The 21,524-nt window shown below is 39.5% G+C and overlaps 1 protein-coding gene across 1 annotated transcript; it reads left to right on the top strand.

Moving 5' to 3' along the window:
* Positions 1-1,103: 1,103 nt before the first annotated feature.
* Positions 1,104-3,362, top strand: LOC149233723 (UDP-glycosyltransferase 73C6-like). Its single transcript, XM_089379837.1, has one exon. It carries the CDS (start codon positions 1,219-1,221, stop codon positions 2,848-2,850), a length of 1,632 nt encoding a protein of 543 aa, XP_089235963.1. The 5' UTR covers positions 1,104-1,218; the 3' UTR covers positions 2,851-3,362.
* The last annotated feature ends 18,162 nt before the right edge of the window (positions 3,363-21,524 follow it).

Genomic DNA, 21,524 nt, shown 5'->3' with positions numbered 1-21,524 from the left:
GGTTAAAAGTTTATATATAAACGAAGTTACATAAACATGTTAAACTTCACATTGTAGTTTAATAATATTAGTGAAGGGAATTTGTTTTATTATATCTAATTTTAAGGGTTTTGTTTATTTAATTTAAATATTTTGGAATTTTCATGATAATTTGTTTTCCTAAGTTTAGATAGCAAAATGTTTAGGAGTTAGGGGTTTTGCTTAAGGTAAAATATCAAGGTACAAGTGATAAAAAGTTCAAGTTCGATTCATTATATTTCCATAGATATATTCTATGGAAGATACAGTATATGAGTGATCTTTAAATTAATTTTAATTTTTTATTATTTCACTGTAACTATTATTTTTGAAAAGTTTAAAATAATGTTTTTTTAATTAAAAAAATATTATAATATAAATAATAAAATTATTATTTTAATTTTTTATAGCTGGAATATATTCTATAGAAAATAAAATTTGTAACTAATTTTTAAATTAGTTTTTTAAAACAGTAATATGAAAATTTCATATTTCATTATAATCATTTTGGATGAAGTTTTAGCTTATGTTATGAAATATATGTTATTAAATTTTCAATGTTTTGTCTTATTAATGTACAATTTTATTGTAACTTTATTTTCGGTTATAACCAATCGAGAAAAATAATAAGAATTTATACCAAAATACGAAGTCATACCCAAAATACTATAGACCAAGATTTCAAACTAGGTAGGACTCAAATTTAAAAAATAAGTGGATAGATATCAAAAGACTATAGAGCAAACTTTCAAATTAAAAAGGACACAAATTTCGAAGATATGTCTACACAAAAGTTAATTATCCATAACGAAGGACTCAAATTTCAAAGACTTTTTAGACAAAAGTTAGTTATCCATACCGTTTCCAAATTAGGTTTTTGAAAGGAACGCCTTGTTTGGCATTTTTCATTGAATGTCATCAAACCATACAAACATGTGTCGGTCAAGCTGTGGTGTACGTGGGAGACCTTTTTACTAGAATACCTATTGTCGGAAGCAACACGGCCTGCGAAGTGCCGCTACACGTATAGATGGTATCTCGACTCCACCGCTCTCCACCTACCATTCAAAATTCCCCTGGCAGCCCATGGAAACACGCTCTCCACACATTGCTTCGACCTTAAGCCATCATGGATCAATCAGTCCATCAGAGTATATATATATGGATGTAAGGTAAAAACGATTATCGATCTACAAAAATATGGCGGAAGGAGGAGCTGAAATAGTGGCGATTCCCTTCAGCGCGCAGGGTCATGTCTTCCCCTGCATTGAGCTTTGCAAGAGACTTGCAGCTCGAGGTCTGCACATGACAATTATAGCGGACTCTTCCGTTTCTGCTACTTTACGCACTGTAGCCGATCAGTCCTCCTCCTCGGGCCTTCGCATCACATTCATCGAATTGGAATCCGAGGAGGAGGAATTGGGGGATTCAGCACCACATCCTGATCACCATGGTCACGATCATATGGAGCAGCAGCAGCAGAAGGCCATGGAAGAGATTCTACAGAAGAAGCTCTCAACCCCACCTCTCTGCATCATTGGCGACGTTATGATGGGATGGGTACCCGAATTGTGCAAAAAATTGGGTATTCCCAGAGTCTCGTTCTTCACTTCTGGGGCCTGTTCTTTGGCCTTCGAATATGCAATCTGGAAGCACCGAAGCTCTCTTGATCAACTTCAACATGATGACAAGCAGGCCGCCTTCTTAGTCCCTGGTTTCCCTCCCTCCATGTCTATTACTCCCTCCGATTTGCTGCATATCGCTCCTCCCTTTCCTCCCGGAGGTGGTGGTCCTCCTCCACCGCCTGGACGAGGGCATCCACCTCCTCCTGCAGGTGGGCCTCAAGGTTCCAAGCCCAAATTTCCGCCAGGACGAAGGCCTCCGCCTCGTCCTCCTGGGTCGAAATCCCATTCTCCGCCATGGATGAATGGGATCAAAGACTGCGTGGGGATTTTGGTCAACACGTGCGAGGAGCTGGAATCTCCGTTCATTGAATACATAGGTAAGGAAATAGAGATACCCATCTGGGCGGCAGGGCCTTTTCTGCCCGCTTCGTCTTTTTTATATCAGTCGGGGTCAGGCACCACTGTAACACATGATAGCGCAATCCGCGGCAAGAAAAGCAGTATCGATGAAGAGCAATGTCTGGAATGGTTGAATTCCAAGGCGCCTGCATCTGTTCTCTTCGTTTCTTTCGGTAGCGAAGTCGGACCCTCTGTTGAAGAGACCAGAGAGCTCGCTCTTGGACTGGAAGCTGCACAGAAGCCATTCATTTGGGTCTTACAGGATCACTACCATGATCGTCCTCCCCCTCCTGATCATCCTCCCTGTGATCAGGGTAATAGTGAAGGAGAAGGGGCAGAGGATATGCTTCCCGAGGGTTTCGAAGATCGAATCGAGGGACTGGGTTTGATAATTCGTGGTTGGGCGCCTCAGCTGCTCATACTCTCGCACCCCTCCACTGGAGGATTTCTGTCGCACTGTGGGTGGAATTCCACAGTAGAAAGCATCGGCCACGGTGTTCCCATCTTGGCATGGCCCATCAGAGGAGATCAGCACTACAATGCCAAATTGCTCGTCAAGGACCTCCAGATTGCGGCCATGATCGACAAGCCAACACAGAATGGGCTTGTGAGCAGGAAGGAAATCGAACATGGAGTGAAGTTGTTAATGGAAAGCGAGCATGGAGCCCAGTTAAGAGAAAGAGCAGCCTCTCTGAAACTCAAGTTCCGCTCTACCTGTTTCTTATCCTCCCAAGCCGTATTAGACACTTTTCTTGATCACCTTTTACCGAAGCAGTCCGAAGTTGTTGGAATGAATGTCAGCTTGTAAGTACAGGATCTGGGTGAATAATGAAATGCGATGAGGGGGCCATTAATCCAGCTTTTACTAAATATGTTATCCGATGCTTTTTATTAATGCAAAGGTTTTGTGTTGTGGGGTGTGCATCTTACTGTCTTATGTTTCACGCTATCCGGAATTGACATGATAATGTTATGAACTATAACTGCAAATTGGTTTATTTGAAGATGACATTTATTTGAAGATGACATTGTTATGAAGTATAAGTGCAAATTGGTTTATTTGAAGACGACATTACTTCCATCATGCTTTTTAGGATAGTCTACTTCTTTTGCTTTGGCTTAGAAGTAGACTATTTTGGCTTAGGCGACCTTGGCACTATAGGTACTGCTAGTGTAGCTTCTATGCCCACTGCTTCCGGATCTAGGGCCTCACACACTATGGCCTTAGAACCCATAGGCTCAGATATCCTCTCCAAAGAAACTCGGCACAATGTATCAGAATAATGAGCGAGCCCTGGTTGCTTGAAAAAAACCTCCCAATCTTCTTGATGCATGCAAGAAATTCGTAGACAACAAAGTGTTTCTTTGCAGACCAACATGACATAATTATAGTGAATTCAGATTCAAATCTTACTGTTCCCTCCATAACTTTGTCATAAATGCACCTTTGGCGGAAAAATTTCAAAGATTTTCTCCTTAATTTACGCCTACCTGCTCCTCCTAATGGGATTTTCTCAGTCCAATCAGCTACAGTGACCCCAATGGCTATTTTTGGCCTAGGTTGCGCGACACCTTCCTCCATGGCATAGCATCCTAAGTGCAGCTTCATCTATTACACCCTTGTCCCCCTAGCTGGGCAGTGTAGTTTATGGTCCCGTGCTCCCTTGCAACTGCCTGGAGCACTAAGACTATCATTCAATCATATATTCATTGCATAGGGGCAGGATCCCCCATATACAACTTCAGCAAGCTCCCATTTACTTTTCCCGAAAAAAGTTTGTTGAGTGTGGAACTTGATTATCTTCTTTATTCAGAGGTATCGTCACATTGGACCCCATTTCGTAATGTGGTGGCAACGCCGCCCATTTATGCGTGCCGCCAGGGGGGTGACAACCATTATTTGGAAGCCCCCCTTGGTGGGGGATCGGGGGCAGTGCCCCTGAGGCTAAAAATAGATGTAAAATTGCCTTGTAAAATGGTGTAATTTCGTAGTCAATATTGACCATTCACTAGGCAGAAATCTGACGGTAGAAGCTATGTTTAATTTAGGGTTTTTTTCCCTAAAAGGTAACCCCTCACTATATATGAGGGAATTGTATTGCGTCTATGCACATGTGTATTCTGAGCGAGAAAGAGAGAGGGGATTGTGTGAGAGCGAAGAGGGAATGACAACGGATATGTTGTAGGTTGTATCTCTTCATTTTGCTGGATAATATAAAGGAAAGACTGGGTGTTTCTCTGTGGATGTAGCCCGAATTGGGTGAACCACATATATCTATGTCTTTCTTATTTTATGTGTTTTATGTGTTTATATTTCTGGAATATATTTTATGTGTCCCATTTCTCTGTAATATATAATTTTCTAACAAGGTTCACCATTCAGCTTCACAAGCTGAACTACGCCACCCTCTGTAATTTCCTTGACAATATACGGTCCTAACCAATGCATCTGGAATTTACCCGAAAATTTGGTGAACTTGCTATCGTATAACAACACAAGATCATTTATCTTGAAAGTGTGAAGCTTGATATGGAGAACATGCCATGCTTTTTCACGTTCCTTCTTCACTTGTTGGTGGAATCCCGCTAGAAATAGGTCCTCCTCTAACTCCATTAGCTACGTGAGTCATTCCCCCAAGGCCTTGTGATCCACCATATCTGTCAAAGATTCTATGCGTAGAATAGGTACAATGTACTGCATAGGCATCACTGCTTCGACGCCATAGACCAATCTAAACAACTTTTACCCTGTCATCTTTTTACAGGTTGTCCTATAGGCCCATAGTATTGCAGGTACACGCAAATCCCAGTCATTCTGTTGCGCGTTATATACCTTTCTCAATGCCTTCTCCAAAATTTTGTTAAAAGCATCAACTGTTCCATTTGCCTACGGGTGATATGGTGTGCTCTTCCAATGGTAGACTTGAAATTCATTTGTCATTGCACTAATCATTTCATTCAGAAAGTGTATTCCCCTATCACTCATTAGTACTTTCTAGCATCCAAACTACGTTAATACATTCAAATAAGAACTTTGTTGTAGTAGCCGTTGTACAATCCTTCACTGGTTGTGCTTCTGCCCATCAGGTTAAATATTCCGAGGCAGTGATAATGTAGCATGCGCCCGTTTTCTTTCCAGGTGGCTGAATTGGCCCAATAAAATCGATTGCCCACTTCTCAAATTCCTGCAAAGATAATTGAGTATGTAGCGGTAGTTCATCCCTCCGTGACAGTTTGCTAGTTCATTGACATGCATTGCACACCTTACAGCATGCTTTGGAATCCTTGTGCAATGTTGGCCACCATAATACCACGTGAAAAATCTTCTGCACAGTTGATTTCCCTGCATAATGACCTCCCGCAGTTCCCCTGTGAGATTCAACAAGAATACTATCACGCTCAAATTCTGGCCCATATCTCCGCATTATTTTTTCTGCCCCGATTTTGTACAAATGTCTCGCAATGACCAAAACATTTGTTGCGTGAACGACTAATTCTTTCTTCTCCTGAGTTGTATATCCTTTAGGTGTTATCCCTGTAGTTAAGAATTAAATAATGTTAGCAAAATGGTCATCTGCGACATGTACTGTAAAGAGTTGCGCGTTCGACAACCCTTCCTCCAAATTATTGGGTTCTTCACATGTTTCAATCCTTGATAGGTGGTCTAGAGCAACGTTCAACCGACCAGGCTTCACAATAACTTTAAAAACATATTCCTAAAATAATAACAATCACCTACAAATCTTTCCCCCAAACACAGGCTTGTTGACCACGTACTTTAAGGTAGAATGATCTGTATACATTTTGAAATGTCCCCCTAATAGATAATGCCTGAATTTCTACAGCGCATAGACCATGGCCAACCCCTCGCGCTTTTTCATTGAATAATTTTTTTCAGCCTTTGATAAATTCCTACTTGCAAAGGCTATAGGATGGTCCAATTCGCCTTCGCCTGCCTATGTTAGTACTGCACCCAGCACAATGCAAGAAGCATCCACATGTACATGAAACTCCTTCTTCCAATAAAAAAATACCAAGATTAGTGCAGTCACCATATTTTCTTTTAACACATCTAAGTTACATTGGCATTCCTCATCCCAACAGAATGTTGTATCCTTCTTCAAAAAATTTTCCATAGGCGCAATGATTTGAGTATAGGCTTGAATGAATTCAGATTCAAATCTTACCGTTCCCTCCATAACTTTGTCATAAATGCACCTTTGGCGGAAAAATTTCAAAGATTTTCTCCTTAATTTATGCCTACTTGCTCCTCCTAATGGGATTTTCTCAGTCCAATCAGCTACAATGACCCCAATGGATATTTTTGGCCTAGGTTTCACGATACCTTCCTCTATGGCATAGCATCCCGAGTGCAGCTTCATCTATTGCACCCTTGTCCCCCTAGCTGGGCAGTGTAGTTTATGGTCCCGTGCTCCCTTGCAACTGTCAGGAGCACTAAGACTATCATGCATTCATATATTCATTGCACAGGGGCAGGATCCCCCATATACAACTTGAGCAAGCTCCCATTTACTTTTCCCGAAAAAAGTTTGTTGGGTGTGGAACCTTATTATCTTCTTTATTCAGAGGTATCGTCGCATTGGACTCCATTTCGTAATGTGGTGGCAACGTTGCCCATTTATGTGTGCTGCCAGGGGGGTGACAACCATTATTTGGAGCCCCCCCTTGGTGGGGGATCGGGGGCAGTGCCCCCGAGGCTAAAAATAGATGTAAAATTGCCTTGTAAAATGGTGTTATTTCGTAGTCAATATCAACCATTCATTAGGCAGAAATATGACGGTAGAAGCTATGTTTAATTTAGGGTTTTTTCCCTAAAAGGTAACCCCTCACTATATATGAGGGAATTGTATTGCATCTATGCACATGTGTATTCTGAGCGAGAAAGAGAGAGGGGATTGTGTGAGAACGAAGAGGGAATGACAACGGATATGTTGTAGGTTGTATTTATTCATTTTGTCGGATAATATAAAGGAAATACTGGGTGTTTCTCTGTGGATGTAGCCCGAATTGGGTGAACCACATATATCTATGTCTCTCTTATTTTATGTGTTTATATTTCTGGAATATATTTTGTGTCCCATTTCTCTGTAATATATAATTTTCTAACAAGGTTCACTATTCAGCTTTGCACGCTAAACTGTGCCACCCTCTGTAATTTCCTTGACAATATACGGTCCTAACCAATGCATCTAGAATTTACCCGAAAATTTGGTGAACTTGCTATCGTATAACAACACAAGGTCATTTATCTTGAAAGTGTGAAGCTTGATATGGCGAACATGCCATGCTTTTTCATGTTCCCTCTTCACTTGTTGGTGGAATCCCACTAGAAATAGGTCCTCCTCTAACTCCATTAGCTACGTGAGCCATTCCCCCAAGGCCTTGTGATCCACCATATTTGTCAAAGATTCTATGCGTAGAATAGGTACAATGTACTCCATAGGCATCACTGCTTCGACACCATAGACCAATCTAAACAACGTTTATCCTGTCATCTTTTTACAGGTTCTCCTATAGGCCCATATTATTGCAGGTACACGCAAATCCCAGTCATTTTGTTGCACATTATATACCTTTCTCAATGCCTTCTCCAAAATTTTGTTAAAAGCTTCAACTGTTCCATTTGCCTACGGGTGATATGGTGTGCTCTTCTGATGGTAGACTTGAAATTCATTTGTCATTGCGCTAATCATTTCATTCAGAAAGTGTGTTCCGCTTTCACTCATTAGTACTTTCTAGCATCCAAACTGTGTTAAGACATATTCAAATAAGAACTTTGCTGCAGTAGCCGTTGTACAATCCTTCACTGGTTGTGCTTCTGCCCATCAGGTTAAATATTTCGAGGCAGTGATAATGTAGCGCACGCCTATTTTATTTCTAGGTGGCTGAATTGGAACAATAAAATCGATTGACCACTTCTCAAATGCCTGCAAAGATACTTGAGTATGTAGCGGTAATTCATCCCTCCGCGACAGTTTGCTAGTTCATTGACATGCATTGCACGCCTTACAGTATGCTTTGGAATCCTTGTGCAATGTTGGCCACCATAATCCTGCGTGAAATATATTCTGCACATTTGATTTCCCTGCATAATGGCCTCCCGCAGTTCCCCTGTGAGATTCAACAAGAATACTATCACGCTCAAATTCTGGCCCATATCTCCGCATTATTTTGTCTGCCCCGATTTTGTACAAATGTCTCGCAATGACCAAAACATTTGTTGCGTGAATGACTAATTCTTTCTTCTCCTGAGTTGGATATCCTTGAAGTGCTATCCCTGTAGTTAAGAATTAAATAATCTTAGCAAAATGGTCATCTGCGACATGTACTATAAAGAGTTGCGTGTTCGGCAACCCTTCCTTCAATTTATTGGGTTCTTCACCTATTTCAATCCTTGATAGGTGGTCTAGACCGACATTCAACCGACCAGGCTTCACAATAACTTTAAAAACATATTCCTGAAATAATAACAATCACCTACAAATCTTTCCCCCCAACACAGGCTTGTTGACCACGTACTTTAAGGTAGAATGATTTGTATACATTTTGAAATGTCCCCCTAATAGATAATGCCTGAATTTCTATAGCACATAGACCATGGCCAACCCCTCGCGCTTTTTTGTTGAATAATTTTTTTCAGCCTTTGATAACTTCCTACTTGCAAAGGCTATAGGATGGTCCAATTCGCCTTCGCCTGTCTATTTTAGTACTGCACCGAGCGCAATGCAAGAAGCATCCACATGTACATGAAACTCCTTCTTCCAATAAAAAAATACTAGGATTAGCGCAGTCACCATATTTTCTTTTAACACATGTAAGTTACATTGGCATTCCTCATCCCAACAGAATGTTGTATCCTTCTTCAGCAATTTTTCCATAGGCGCAATGATTTGAGTATAGGCTTTAATGAATTTTATATAGTATCCAGTGTGTCCCAGCGTCATGCGCAATTGCTTAACATTCCTAGGGGCCTCCAAGTTCACATTTACAATGATCTCTACAGGGTCCACCATCAATCCTTGCTTGCACATGACATAACCCATCAAGATCCAAAAAGTAACATAGAATTTACATTTTTTCAAATTCAGCGCAATCTGGTATCTTCGACATGTATCCAACATAAGGCACATACTTGCTACATGACATTTTACCAATCCAAACACGATCTAGTCATCGAAGTATACTTCCAGAAACTTATGAATGAATTCTTTAAATGCTTCTATGACTACGTGGAAAAATATTGCAGGCGCATTCTTTAATCCAAAAGGCATAATAGTGTACTAAAGGCAACCCCGCTTTGTCGCGAAGGTGGTTTTTCTTCGATCCTCTGGTGCAATCTTAATTTGGTGATAACTGGAAAACCCATAAGTAAAGGAATAGGCCTCCTACCCTCCAACATTGTCTAACACTTCATCTGTAAATGACGTTGGAAATGGATCATGAACACATGCATCATTCAGCTTCTGCAGATCTACGCAGATCCTTATTTCGCCCTTTTGTTTCTTCTCTTGGACTACCATCGAGCTCACCCAATCAGACTCTTCAACAGGTTCTATAATTCCTGCATCCAACATTTTATCCAGCTCTTGGCGAACCTTCTCCTTATACTTAGGATTAAGGCGATAAGGCCTCTGTTTCAATGTGATCTGCATAACACCCAAATCACCAAGTATGCCCTTTAAATATGAAAACTTAGTGGGGAAGAGATCTTGGTACTCGCGAAGTAATTCAACAAATTTTTCTATTGTAGCATCGTCAAAATAATCTCCAATATTCATGAAATTTGGTTCTTCCTCAGTGCCAATGTTTACCTGTCTTATTTTCAAAGGTGCATAGATGTCTGGGTTCTCTACTTGTGGTCCTTCTATTTTGCGATGCCCTTCTATTTCTGGAATATTGATATTCCTCGAGTCTTCTTCCTCCTCTTCAACAGTCACATTATAGCATTCCAATGCGTGGCGCAGCTAGGTGCTCCAATCAGGTTGGGTCCATTCCATAGCATCCTTCGGCATCCTAAAGATAACTGCTTTAATCTCTTGAAGCACTCCTTCGATGCTTGCAAACCCGTCCTCGAAGCTAAAAGTCAATAGGAAACTTTCTCTCAATGCATCCCACTCCGCAGTGCCATGGTGGAGCTCTGTTTCAAGATACCAATTCATGGGGATTGTATCCAAGGTATGGAAAAATATATGTACCCATTCTAGTTGTGGTTCCATCCCCCACACCTTAGTCTACTTCGCCAGGTGATCGCACGGATCATCCTTCCGACTATACTTCTCAGTGATTCTAGTATAAGCATACCCAAATCGTAACTTCATCATTCGCCTGTAATCCCTCCATCCAACAAAACTTTCCTTGTGCATACCCCACCATCGCGTAGGTGTAGCACACAATGCCAACTCTAATGCTTGAAAATTGTGGTCTTCAGGGACTTCACACTCAAATTCATCTAAAAACATATCTACGTCATTTAGACCATCATAATAAGGTAGTTTCCTTACCTCCGACGAAACACAACGCAATGACTTCATCATCATATTGCATCGCAATGTAGATACTTCATGTAAGTGGTTCTGTCAATTCTCTAATTCCTCATCTGAGTCAGAAGTACATGAACTCTCCCGATCCCATGCGATCTGTCCATCTACCATTGGATTGATCCAATCCTAATCTTGTGTTGTTATCTTGTATATTTGATCCAACTCATTGTCACTTTCTACATAATCGTGGACAGGTTCAGTATAGTGTGCTCCTTCTGTAGGATCCAGTGGCACTACGACCCTAAGCGACTTCTTTTCAAAGGTAATTTTCATCTTCTTCAAATTAATGACCCTGTTCATATCAATAACCCAGACAATTCCCAGGAGCGTGGGGTAGGGATTAATGTCATCGACAATAATCCCTCTTCGAAGTCTGTTAATGCACTCACACCTTCAATATCAACCGTCACTCCATACAATCGTCCCATGGGGTTGATTTTATGTTGATTCGTCATTTGGAGTTGAATCAGAGATCATTGTAGCACAGGCCTCCCCATCCTTTCCCTTGTCTGTTTTGGCAGAACATTTGCATCGGACCCCAAATCCAAAAATACTTGGTCCATTTCGTAATCGCCTATCTGCGTTGTTAGCCGCATCTCGCGTCCTATTCGTGCCTTATGCTTACCGATGTTTCTTACCACATGTTGTTCATTAAGGATCTTTTCTTTATTGGTGCATTTATTTATTAATTCTTGCAATCCTTCCACAACCTTTATATCGCGCAGTAACTTCATGCAGGTCTTCAAGAAAGTAGTGAGTACGAAAGGATTAACCTCTTGCATCGCATTGGTCTTTGGTGTCTTTTCATGGCTTCCTGAGGTGGAGGCCTCAGTCAAACTCTTCTTTTCTTCCATGAATGTTTCCTTAACGTGATTAAGGTCAAAGGAGAATTCTTTCTTAGGAGCTTTGCAGACCCATCCATCTTCTTCAAGCTACTTACCTTTATCTGCACTAGTGGTCATACCACTTCTTAGTACAATATTAATGCTCCGATCTTCCTCGTGGGGCTCATCCCTCATCATTTGTAAATTTTGCGTAGGCTACTGAGGCTGAATTTTATTTTCTTACATTTTAGCTATTAGCACCAACCAGTCTTTTATTGCATGGTCGAATTGTCTACAATATTGACACGAAGGGTGTGTAGGATTTGAACAATCTCGCGCGAAGTGCCCCAGTTGTTCGCAGTTGTAGTAGATGACCTAACCACAAACTATACCAGGCCCTCCTCCTTGTCCTCGTCCTTGACCTTGAAAAACCACGCGTGATCCTCCTGCGCCTTGATATGGAGACCAAGTTTATGCTTGCATATGGTAAGTAGGGGTTCTTTCCATCATCATCTCATAACTTCGACAATGGCGCTCATCATGGCCCACAGATTTACAGAAATTGCAAAACAGTTGTTGGGGTGTCTGAACGAACTTCTGAAGTAAGTGGCAGTTATCCATCGCATGTTGCCCAATAACTTGACAAATGGCACACCATGGCGAAGCTCCCATGCTCGACCTGACTGGGGCTTCTGGATTCAGGGGGATTGGCCCTTGCACTTCAAGCACCAAACCTCTGCGTACACTTCTGGCTTGGTCTACTTCTCTTTCTTTAGACTCTGTAATTCTAGGTGTAGGCTTTCTAACTGCGACTGAATTTGTTGTACCCCCAAGTTTGTATCTTGAATAGGTGATGCATGCAGAGTCATCGTGATCTCCAAGGCTTTTGCTTGCATTGCTTTCTTCTGTTGTGACATAGTTATTCTTAAGTGTGGAAAAAGCGATGCTATAATCAAGTCGCAATGCTGGGTATCTAAGGTTTGCATGTTAGCCTGCCTAATTTGGCACTTCAACCTCCAATCAAAGCCCCAAGGTGTCTCATCGACTCTCATTCGGATCTCCTTAAATTCAATTACCGACTGCGCCTCAGATTTAGGCTTACTAAATTGTTTGTTTAAAATTGTCCGAGTCTCTACTAACGATGCCTGAGGATTATCAGCACAATACTTAATGTACTAGGTTAGTGCATGATCCTACAAGGTGGTAACCAATTGCGCCTTCTTTATATTATCCATACAGTGTTCGCAACAAACCAGAATTGCTCCAGATCTTCACTTCCTATTCCTTTGAAGATTGGCATCTTCATTGTGTTTGCCATGATGAATGGTGGAGGTGGAGGTAGAGGTGTAGGTGAAGGTGTCAAAGTTGACTTGTAACTTAAATGGAGTGGCGCCTCCAAGGTGGTTGCTAGATGAAGATGCATTACCTGTGGGCATTCGCCGAAGGATCTAGGAAAATTTGTCCATCATCTCATTTCATTGTCGCTTGAGGGATTCTTTGAGAAATATTTTGAAAGGATCTCATGCTCCATCGTCTTTATTTTCTTCCTTCATGGGATCCCATCGGGGTTGGCGAGGCCAGTCTTGCAAAGGTTCAACCAGTTCAATCCCTAACTCCTTATACCCTGACGTCATTGGGGACATGCACAAAAAAGAAAACAAAGATAAAACTGCTCTAATACCAATGATATAGATTTATGAAGGAACGAAATGAAATATAGATATGAACATAAACACAAAGGTATAGTGAAAACATAACTTTAATTCATTAATAACAAGGTACTAAAAATTATTTACATGCAAAATGGAAATATATTAGATTTGGGTGATGGTAGCTTATCTTTGAGAATAGATGTGCGGATACATGCCTTCTAAACTATGTTACAATGAGGCTTGGAGGCCTATTTATTATTGAGAAATAATGGAAAACCTTAAACATCTAAAAACCTAATCGTAGGAGATAAAGTGCTAAAAGTCTATGGGCCCCCTTGGGATAAATTGGTACATCAACTTCTAGGGTTGTAACTTTGGCATATGATCTTCGTTTGACGTGTACGATACCTCGTAAGAAAGATCTATCTGAAGATTACACATTTCGACTGCAAACCCTTATTATAGGTTTTGAGTCTCCCCATTTTCTAAAGAAAATGATGTTTAGGGCCTCAAAACGGCTCCGAAAGTTTAGGATCCAAAAAAATGCCAAAAATAATAAATTATGCTACAATTAAAGAAACTGAAAGAAAAAATGTTGGGGATCCAAGTGGAATAGGTGCATGGCCACCAATATCCACCTAGATCACAGAGATGGAGGGGGGAGAGAGAAGGAGAGAGGGAGGGAGATAGTGATAGAATTGGAGGGCGAAGAGAGAGATATGGGGGGAGAGATAGAGGGAGGTTGGAGAGAAAGGGAGAGTGTTAGGGTCCAACCCTAACCCCCTTATTTATGTAATAGGGTCGAGTCATAGTTATAGTTAGTTAAAGAGTCAATAAATCCCATATTAATAATTGTAAGTGGTTGACCCGCATTTAAAGAAGGGGCCACAGTTAGTTGCAAATGGGCCATGGTATTAGATAGATGGTATTAATAAGAACCATGGTACTGACCCATGGTATTGCATGTATGAATCCTATATAAAGGATAGAGACTCCCCTTGAGGAGTGTCGTGTCTTATTTTGCAATTGAACCCAGCTCTATTAGAGGTTGCCCGCTCGAAGAGGCAAGTGAACATTGCTCTCCTTTCTGAATAATAAAATATATGTTGTTATTTCTTATTGTTCTGTGTTCTAGATATATTTCTTCGCATATTTGGTATTCCGGTATCTTCTCGCAGGTCAAGAGCATAACGGAGAGAGGAAGGAAGAGAGAGAGGACTTTAGAGAGAGAAGGAGAGAGGGAGGGAGAGGGAGAGAGATGGAGTTGGAGGGGGAGAGAGAGGGAGGTAAGAAGAAATGTATAGAGAGAGAAAGGTGGAGAGAGAGAGAGATAGATAGCTATGGAGAGAGACTGTGAATTCGTGGGGGGTGAGATAGAGAGGAAAATAAGGAGAGATGGAAGGAGATAGAAATATAGATGGAGGGGGGAGAGAGGGAAGAAATGAGAGACAAAGAGAGGGAGGGAGGAAAAGAGAGATAAATATGGAGAGACAAAGCATGTGTGTTTAGGGGGAGGTGAGATATAGAGACAAATAAGGAGATATAGATATAGATGGTGGGGGGGAGAGAGAGAGAGAGAGATGGGGGAAAAAGGGAGAGGGAGAGAAGGAGAGAGATAAACACAGAGATGGAGGGAGGAGAGAGAGGGAAGAAGAAAAAAGACAACACAGATACATATAAAAATATTACATAATATTTAACATTATTAACCATAAAGGAAGAAGAAGTAAGGATTTTACAAAAGGTAAAAGAAATTGGATTTAGAAAGGCGTGAATATTTTTGTTTTTCACTGACATAGATGCATTGATTTCAGTGTAGATGTTGATTCCTAATCCTATTTAATTGATTACACTAGATGCATTGTTTTCATTGTAGATGTTGATTTCTAATCCTAATTGGTTACTTGCACTAGATGCATTGATTTCAGCGTAGATGTTGATTCCTAATCCTATTTCATTACTTGTGTTGGAAAATGTAACTAGGTTCGGTCTTCATTAATGTATTTGAGTCATCATGAAATGTTCTTGTCAAAAGAATAAAGAAAATAATTTTTATTATTGTCTCAATGACTTATTAAAGCATGGGTTTCATTCTTGGGTCATCATTATATTAGTCAAAGTCCCCATTGTGGACTCCTAGGATTAATATTGAGTTTATAGAGTCCTTTTACATTCAAAGAGACCTTTCTTGGGCTTTTGAATCATGTAAAAAGGTTTACTATTGAGTCAAATATAATTTATGTAACCTCCACACCAAACCGGCCTAAAGGAGATAAGGTTGGCCTAAGGACACCAATTCAACCTGACTTGGAGCCTATAAATAAAAGGAAGTCGAATTCATTTGGAGCATATCATCTCAAGCAAGTTTGATATCTCTAAGGAAGATGGAGAAGTGCGAAGTGGAAAGAAGAAGTATAAAGAAAGTGCGAGTTGGATCAAGTCTAAGGAGAAGGAAGAAATCGAAGTTTTGGTGCTACTCTCTCTCTATTTCGTGCCCTAGTTTTGGAGATCAAAGCCTTCCAAGTTGTTTTGTTTCCTGATGCAAAAAACTGCTACATAGTTGAAGTTGCTGGAAAGGAAGTGTTGTTGGAAAGGGGTCGAAGATCTAGGAGGTTGACTTGGTGTGGAGGGAAGGTTTGGTCTTTTTCTAGGGTGAAGAGTCTCAAAGAATAATACTGAAAGGAAGAGAATTTTTTATTGGGTTTTCCCCTCGAAGGGGGTTTTTCCCTGGCATAGTGCCTACATCTTGTGTCTCTTGTTTTGTGATCTTCAGACACAAATAATATGGTAATTGCTTGATGAAAGATAAGATAATAAAGAAGTAAAGGAAGTCAACATAACTCACAAGTAATTATCAAGTAAGAGGAATCAAACCCTAATCTACTTTCATTGATTTCTCAAAATGGTATCAGAGCTTAGGTCAGGAAAAGTTGAAGATCACTTTGTTGGCATGGATTCTACCTCTTTGATGAACTACATAAGAATGGGTATCAACACAGCTGGAAGCTGGATCAAGAAGTTCATCCACTACTTATTCACAAGGTCAAAAGTCAAGGATTCTTGGCTGCTCTTACGAGTTCTCTTAGTGATGACAATGCATGGATAATTGATAGTGGAGAATCAAGACACATGGAAAGATAAAGTAAACAAATTCATACACTATCAAAGGAGCCATCTTCTCAAGAAGTGGAATTGGGTGACAACAAAAGATATCTTATTAGAGGCCTGGGATCAACATTGTTGAAGTTGGAAAACGGATCGAAGTTGCACCTCAACAACATTGTATATGTTCCATGTTTGAAAAAGAATTTGGTTTCGATTTCTTGTTTAGAAGATAAAGGAGAAATAGTTTCTTTTGTTGATAGAAAAGTATTGGTTTGGGGAAAATACTCTAGCAATTATAAAGCTCGGGTTATTGGAGTTCATGAAGGAATCCTTTATAGAGTCATTACACCACCTCCTCAAGCTTTGGTTCATATGGAAATCAATCCCATTGAGCTATGGCATAGGAGGTATAGTCATCTACATTATAAGGTCATCCCTACTCTTAGTCAATTAGTTCATGGTATCCCCAATATGAAGTTATTTCATGAAGGTGTGTGAAAGGGACGCTCTTTGGGAGAACATACAAGAAAGCCATTTCTGAATAGTGAAACTAGATCTAAAGAGATATTGGACCTCATCCATTGTGATGTGTGTGGGCCCATGTCTGACAAATCACTTGGAGGTCATCTCTACTATGTAACATTCATTGATGACCATTCTAGAAAGACATGCCTCTACCTTCTCAAAACAAAAGATGAAGTATTTGATAAGTTCGAGGAGTTTAGGTCCGAAGTGGAAACCCTAACCAAAAGAAAGATAAAAACTCTAAGGTCCGACAATGGTGGGGAATACACTTCTAAGGAATTGATTGCATATTGTAAGGAAGCAAGTATTAAGAGGGAGCTCATTGTTCCCTATTATCTCGAACAAAATGGAGTGGACGAAAGGAAGAATAGGTCAATTGAAGAAGGCATTCGAACTATGCTCCTTGATCAAGATCTACCAAAATTATTATAGGGAGAACCAACAATGACAGTTGTGTACATTCAAAATAGAAGTCCTCATAGAAGTCTTAATAATATAACACCTGAAGAAGTATTCACAAGGAAGAAGCAGAGTGTGGATCACCTCTGAATCTTTGGAAGTCCAACATACATCCATGTTCCAAAGGACAAGTGAAATACGTTGGACTCTACAAGTATCAAGGGAATATTCATTGGATATAGTCTCTTCTCAAAAGAATATAGAATCTACATTAAGGAAGGAAGACATATTGAAGTGAGCAGGGATGTCATATTTGATGAAAATCAAGCATACAATAAATCAAAGGATATTCATATTAATTATGATGACGAAGAAGTTCCCATATTTGAAGAAGAAGAAGTTTATCATGAAAACCCTACTAAAAATCAATAAGAAGAAGAAGGACCAAGTGAGCCTATTCAATCGTTGGTCATCCCAACCACAAAGAAAATGCCAAATTGGTTGAAAGCTACATTAGAATATGTTGAAGTACATGAAGCTGCAAAATGAACCTTTAGGGAAAGTAAGAGACCAAAAATATATTTTGGTTATGTTGCATATATGACAAAGTTAATTGAAATTGAACATATTTGAAGAAGAAGAAGTTTATCATGAAAACCCTACTAAAAATCAATAAGAAGAAGAAGGACCATTGAGCCTATTCAATCGTTGGTCATCCCAACCACAAAGAAAATGCCAAATTAGTTGAAAGCTACATTAGAAGATGTTGAAGTACATGAAGCTGCGAAATGAACCTTTAGGGAAAGTAAGAGACCGAAAATATATTTTGGTTATGTTGCATATATGACAAAGTTAATTGAAATTGAACCATATACATTCAAGGAATCTTCTCATCAAGAGTTTTGGAAGAAAGCAATGCAAGAATAATATCAATCCATCATGAAGAATGGGGTTTGGTAAATCGTTCCTATACCTAGTGACAAATCGGTTGTCACCTCCAAATGGATCTATAAGATCAAACATGTTGTTGATGGAAGTATAGACAAGTACAAAGTTAGATTCGTTGCAAGGGATTTCTCTCAAAAGGAAGGCATTAATTATGAAGAAGCCTTTGCACCCACAACAAGGTACACTACCATGAGATCTTTGGTTTCATTGGCTGCTACAATGGGTTGGAATATCCGTCAAATGGATGTGAAGACCACATTTCTGAATGGGACCATAGATGAGGAAGTGTATATCGAAAAACTTGAAGGCTTTGAAGTTAATAATAGGGACTTTCATATTTGCAGGCTTAAGAAGGCCCTATATGGCTTGAAGTAAGCACCTAGGGCATGGTAAGCAAGGATGGATGCATATCTACTTAGAATTGGGTTCGTAAAGAGTTATGGTGATCAGAATCTCCACATCAAGGTTGTGAATAATGAGCCCGTCATTTTCTACTATATGTGGATGATCTATTCATCATAGGTGTGGAGCGTAGAATTCAAGAATGCAAGAAGATGTTGGTATCTGAATTTGAAATGAAGGATCTAGGATTGATGCACTATTGCTTGGGTCTAGAAGTATGGCAGAGACATGGGGAGATATATTTGGGGTAAGGAAAGTACATCATCAAGTTGTTGCAGAAATTTGGGATGATGGATTCCAAACCGATGACTACTCCTATGATCACCAATCTCAAGAAATTGAGGGGCTTTGATGCTAGTCTCATGGATCCTACCTCCTATCATCAATTGGTGGGTTCCCTAATGTATCTGATAAATATGAGGCCATATATATGCTTTGCAGTAAACATTCTTAGTCAGTTTCAGTTGGAGCCTCATCATGATCACTGGATAGCTTCCAAACACATATTGAGGTATCTTCGTGGAACCATACATCACTGCCTAAAGTATGATAGTACGGAAGTAAAGCTAATTGGCTTCATAAACTCTGATTGGGGTGGCAGTGAGACTGATGGGAGGAGCACTATCAGAGGATGTTTTAGTCTGGGAGCTGCTACGATCTCATGGATGAGTAGGAAGCAAGATATTTTTTCTTTAACTGTTGCTGAGGCAGAATATGTGGTTGCATGTGAAGTAGGAAAGGAGGTTGTTTGGTTAAGGAAGCTTCCGATAGATTTGCTCAAGAATTCGCTGGATCCTACTATGATTAATTGTGATGATAAAATTTGTATCAAGATGTCTGGAGATCCCATGTTTCATGCTAGAACGAAGCATATCAACAATAAGTTCCACTTTATTAGGAACTAGGTGCAGGACGGAATCGTGAAGTTGGAGTATGTCTCGAAAGATGAACACGTAGTAGACATACTGACAAAGGATATTCCTAATAAGAAGTTTAAATATCTAAGGAACTTGCTTGGTTTAATAGATATTGTTGATTGTATTGATGATAAGAGATTGAAAGATATTTGTTGAGGCTTTGCGAGTGAAGCATTGCCTGGGAGGACACCTGGCCAACATTTTGTGTTGATGTCTAGGTCCCAAAGTAGGGAGGGTGGCATGGGTCATAGAGATTTGACCATGGATACACACCTAGGTCCCTAGGTTGGTGGTTAGAAAGTAAGTCTGATGGTACCTAGAGAGGGTGAAAGCTTGAGTCCACCTTGTTCCCACTTGGATAGATTTCCCTGGTCAAGAATCTAGTCCATGGTATTGCGGTGCCTAAATTGATGAGAGACCAATGGATAGATTTCCCTCGTTAGGAATCTAGTCCATGGCATTGCGGTGCCTAAAGTTCTTCATTGTTCATATAGTTTGAGATCTTCCATTGTATTTGTATATTATGAATACCTCCCTAGTTAAGAGGGAGCGTTGGAAAATGTAACTAGGTTCAGTCTTCATTAATGTATTTGAGTCATCATGAAATGTACTTGTCAAAAGAATAAAGAAAAGAATTTTTATTATTGTATCAATGACTTATTAAAGCATGGGTTTCATGCTTGGGTCATCATTATATTAGTCAAATTCCCCATTGTGGACCCGGATTACTATTGAATTTATAGAGTCATTGTACATTCAAATAGACCTTTCTTGGGCTTTTGAATCATGTAAAAAGGTTTACTATTGAGTCAAATATAATTTATGTAACCTTCACATCAATTCGGCCTAGAAGAGATCAAGTCAGCCTAAGCACACCAATTCGACCTCACTTGGAGCCTATAAATAGAAGGAAGTCGAATTCATTTGGAGCATCTCAACTCAAGCTAGTTCGATATCTCTAAGGAAATTGGAGAAGTGCGTAGTGGGTAAAAGGAAGCAAAAGGAAGTGTGAGTTGGGTAAAGTCTAAGGGGAATAAGAAAATCAAAATGTTGGAGCCTCTCTCTCTCTGTTGTATGCCCTAGTATGGGAGATCAAAGTCTTCCAAATTTTGTTGCTACCTGATGTCAGAAGTTACTACATAGTCGAAGTTGGTGGAAAGGAAGTGTTGCTGGAAAGGGGTCGAAGATCTAAGAGGCTGACTTGGCGTGGAGGAAATATTTGGTATTTTTCTAGGTGAAGGGTCTTAAAGAATACTATTGAAAGGAAGAGAATTTTTTACTAGGTTTTCCCCTCGAAGGGGGTTTTTCCCTGGCATAGTGCCTACATCTTGTGTCTCTTGTTTTGTGATTTTCATACACACGTAATATGGTAATTGATTGATGAAAGATAAGATAATAAATAAGTAAAATAAGCCAACACATCTCACAAGTAATTATCAAACAAGAGGAATCAAACCCTAATCTACTTGCATTGATTTCTCAACAACTTGCACTAGATGCATTGATTTCAGTGTAGATGTTGATTTATAATTTGATGTAACTAGATGTATGATGTACACTAAAAGTAATTAGAGTAATAATGTGCATTGATTTCAGTGTAAGCACAAAAATATTATTGATGATGTGCTTTGATTTCTAGGTTACAATAATTCAACCATAAATAAAATACTTGAATTTTCATCTTAAATAAAATGTTCACTTACCTGGAATGTTTGCTTCTTGAAATTGTAAACTATTTGTAATTGACTACATTCTTATTACTCCTATTTTCCATCATTCAACATTGTTAGTCACTTTGCATTCAAACAAGATAATAGAAAACAACTATTATTGAAACTTACTTGAGGTTTAACATTCCATTTGTCATAATGACTGACTTTGGAGAAAAATACTATTAATATTGGAGAGAAAGAGAGGCAAAGTATTACGTTTACTACAATAGTTCAAGTTAAAGATTTGAATGGTTTGTGATTTCAACAACCCTTTTCATATGATCGATATGAAAAGATGGCAAAACTAACAGGTGTGACAATAAAAAAAGTAGAGGAAAATAGTTTGAGATTGATCATAATCAAGACTATTTATAATCAACTAAATTCGTATTATTCACATTTACTATCATTTAACACTGTTGCATTGTCACTTTGCA

This window comes from Pinus tabuliformis, chromosome J (assembly GCF_031772625.1).
Source record: "Pinus tabuliformis cultivar Carrire ecotype Pingquan chromosome J, CPIR1, whole genome shotgun sequence".
NCBI lineage: Eukaryota > Viridiplantae > Streptophyta > Pinopsida > Pinales > Pinaceae > Pinus > Pinus tabuliformis.
Note: the sequence above shows the minus strand (reverse complement) of the source record. Positions and strands in the feature narration are given on the sequence as shown.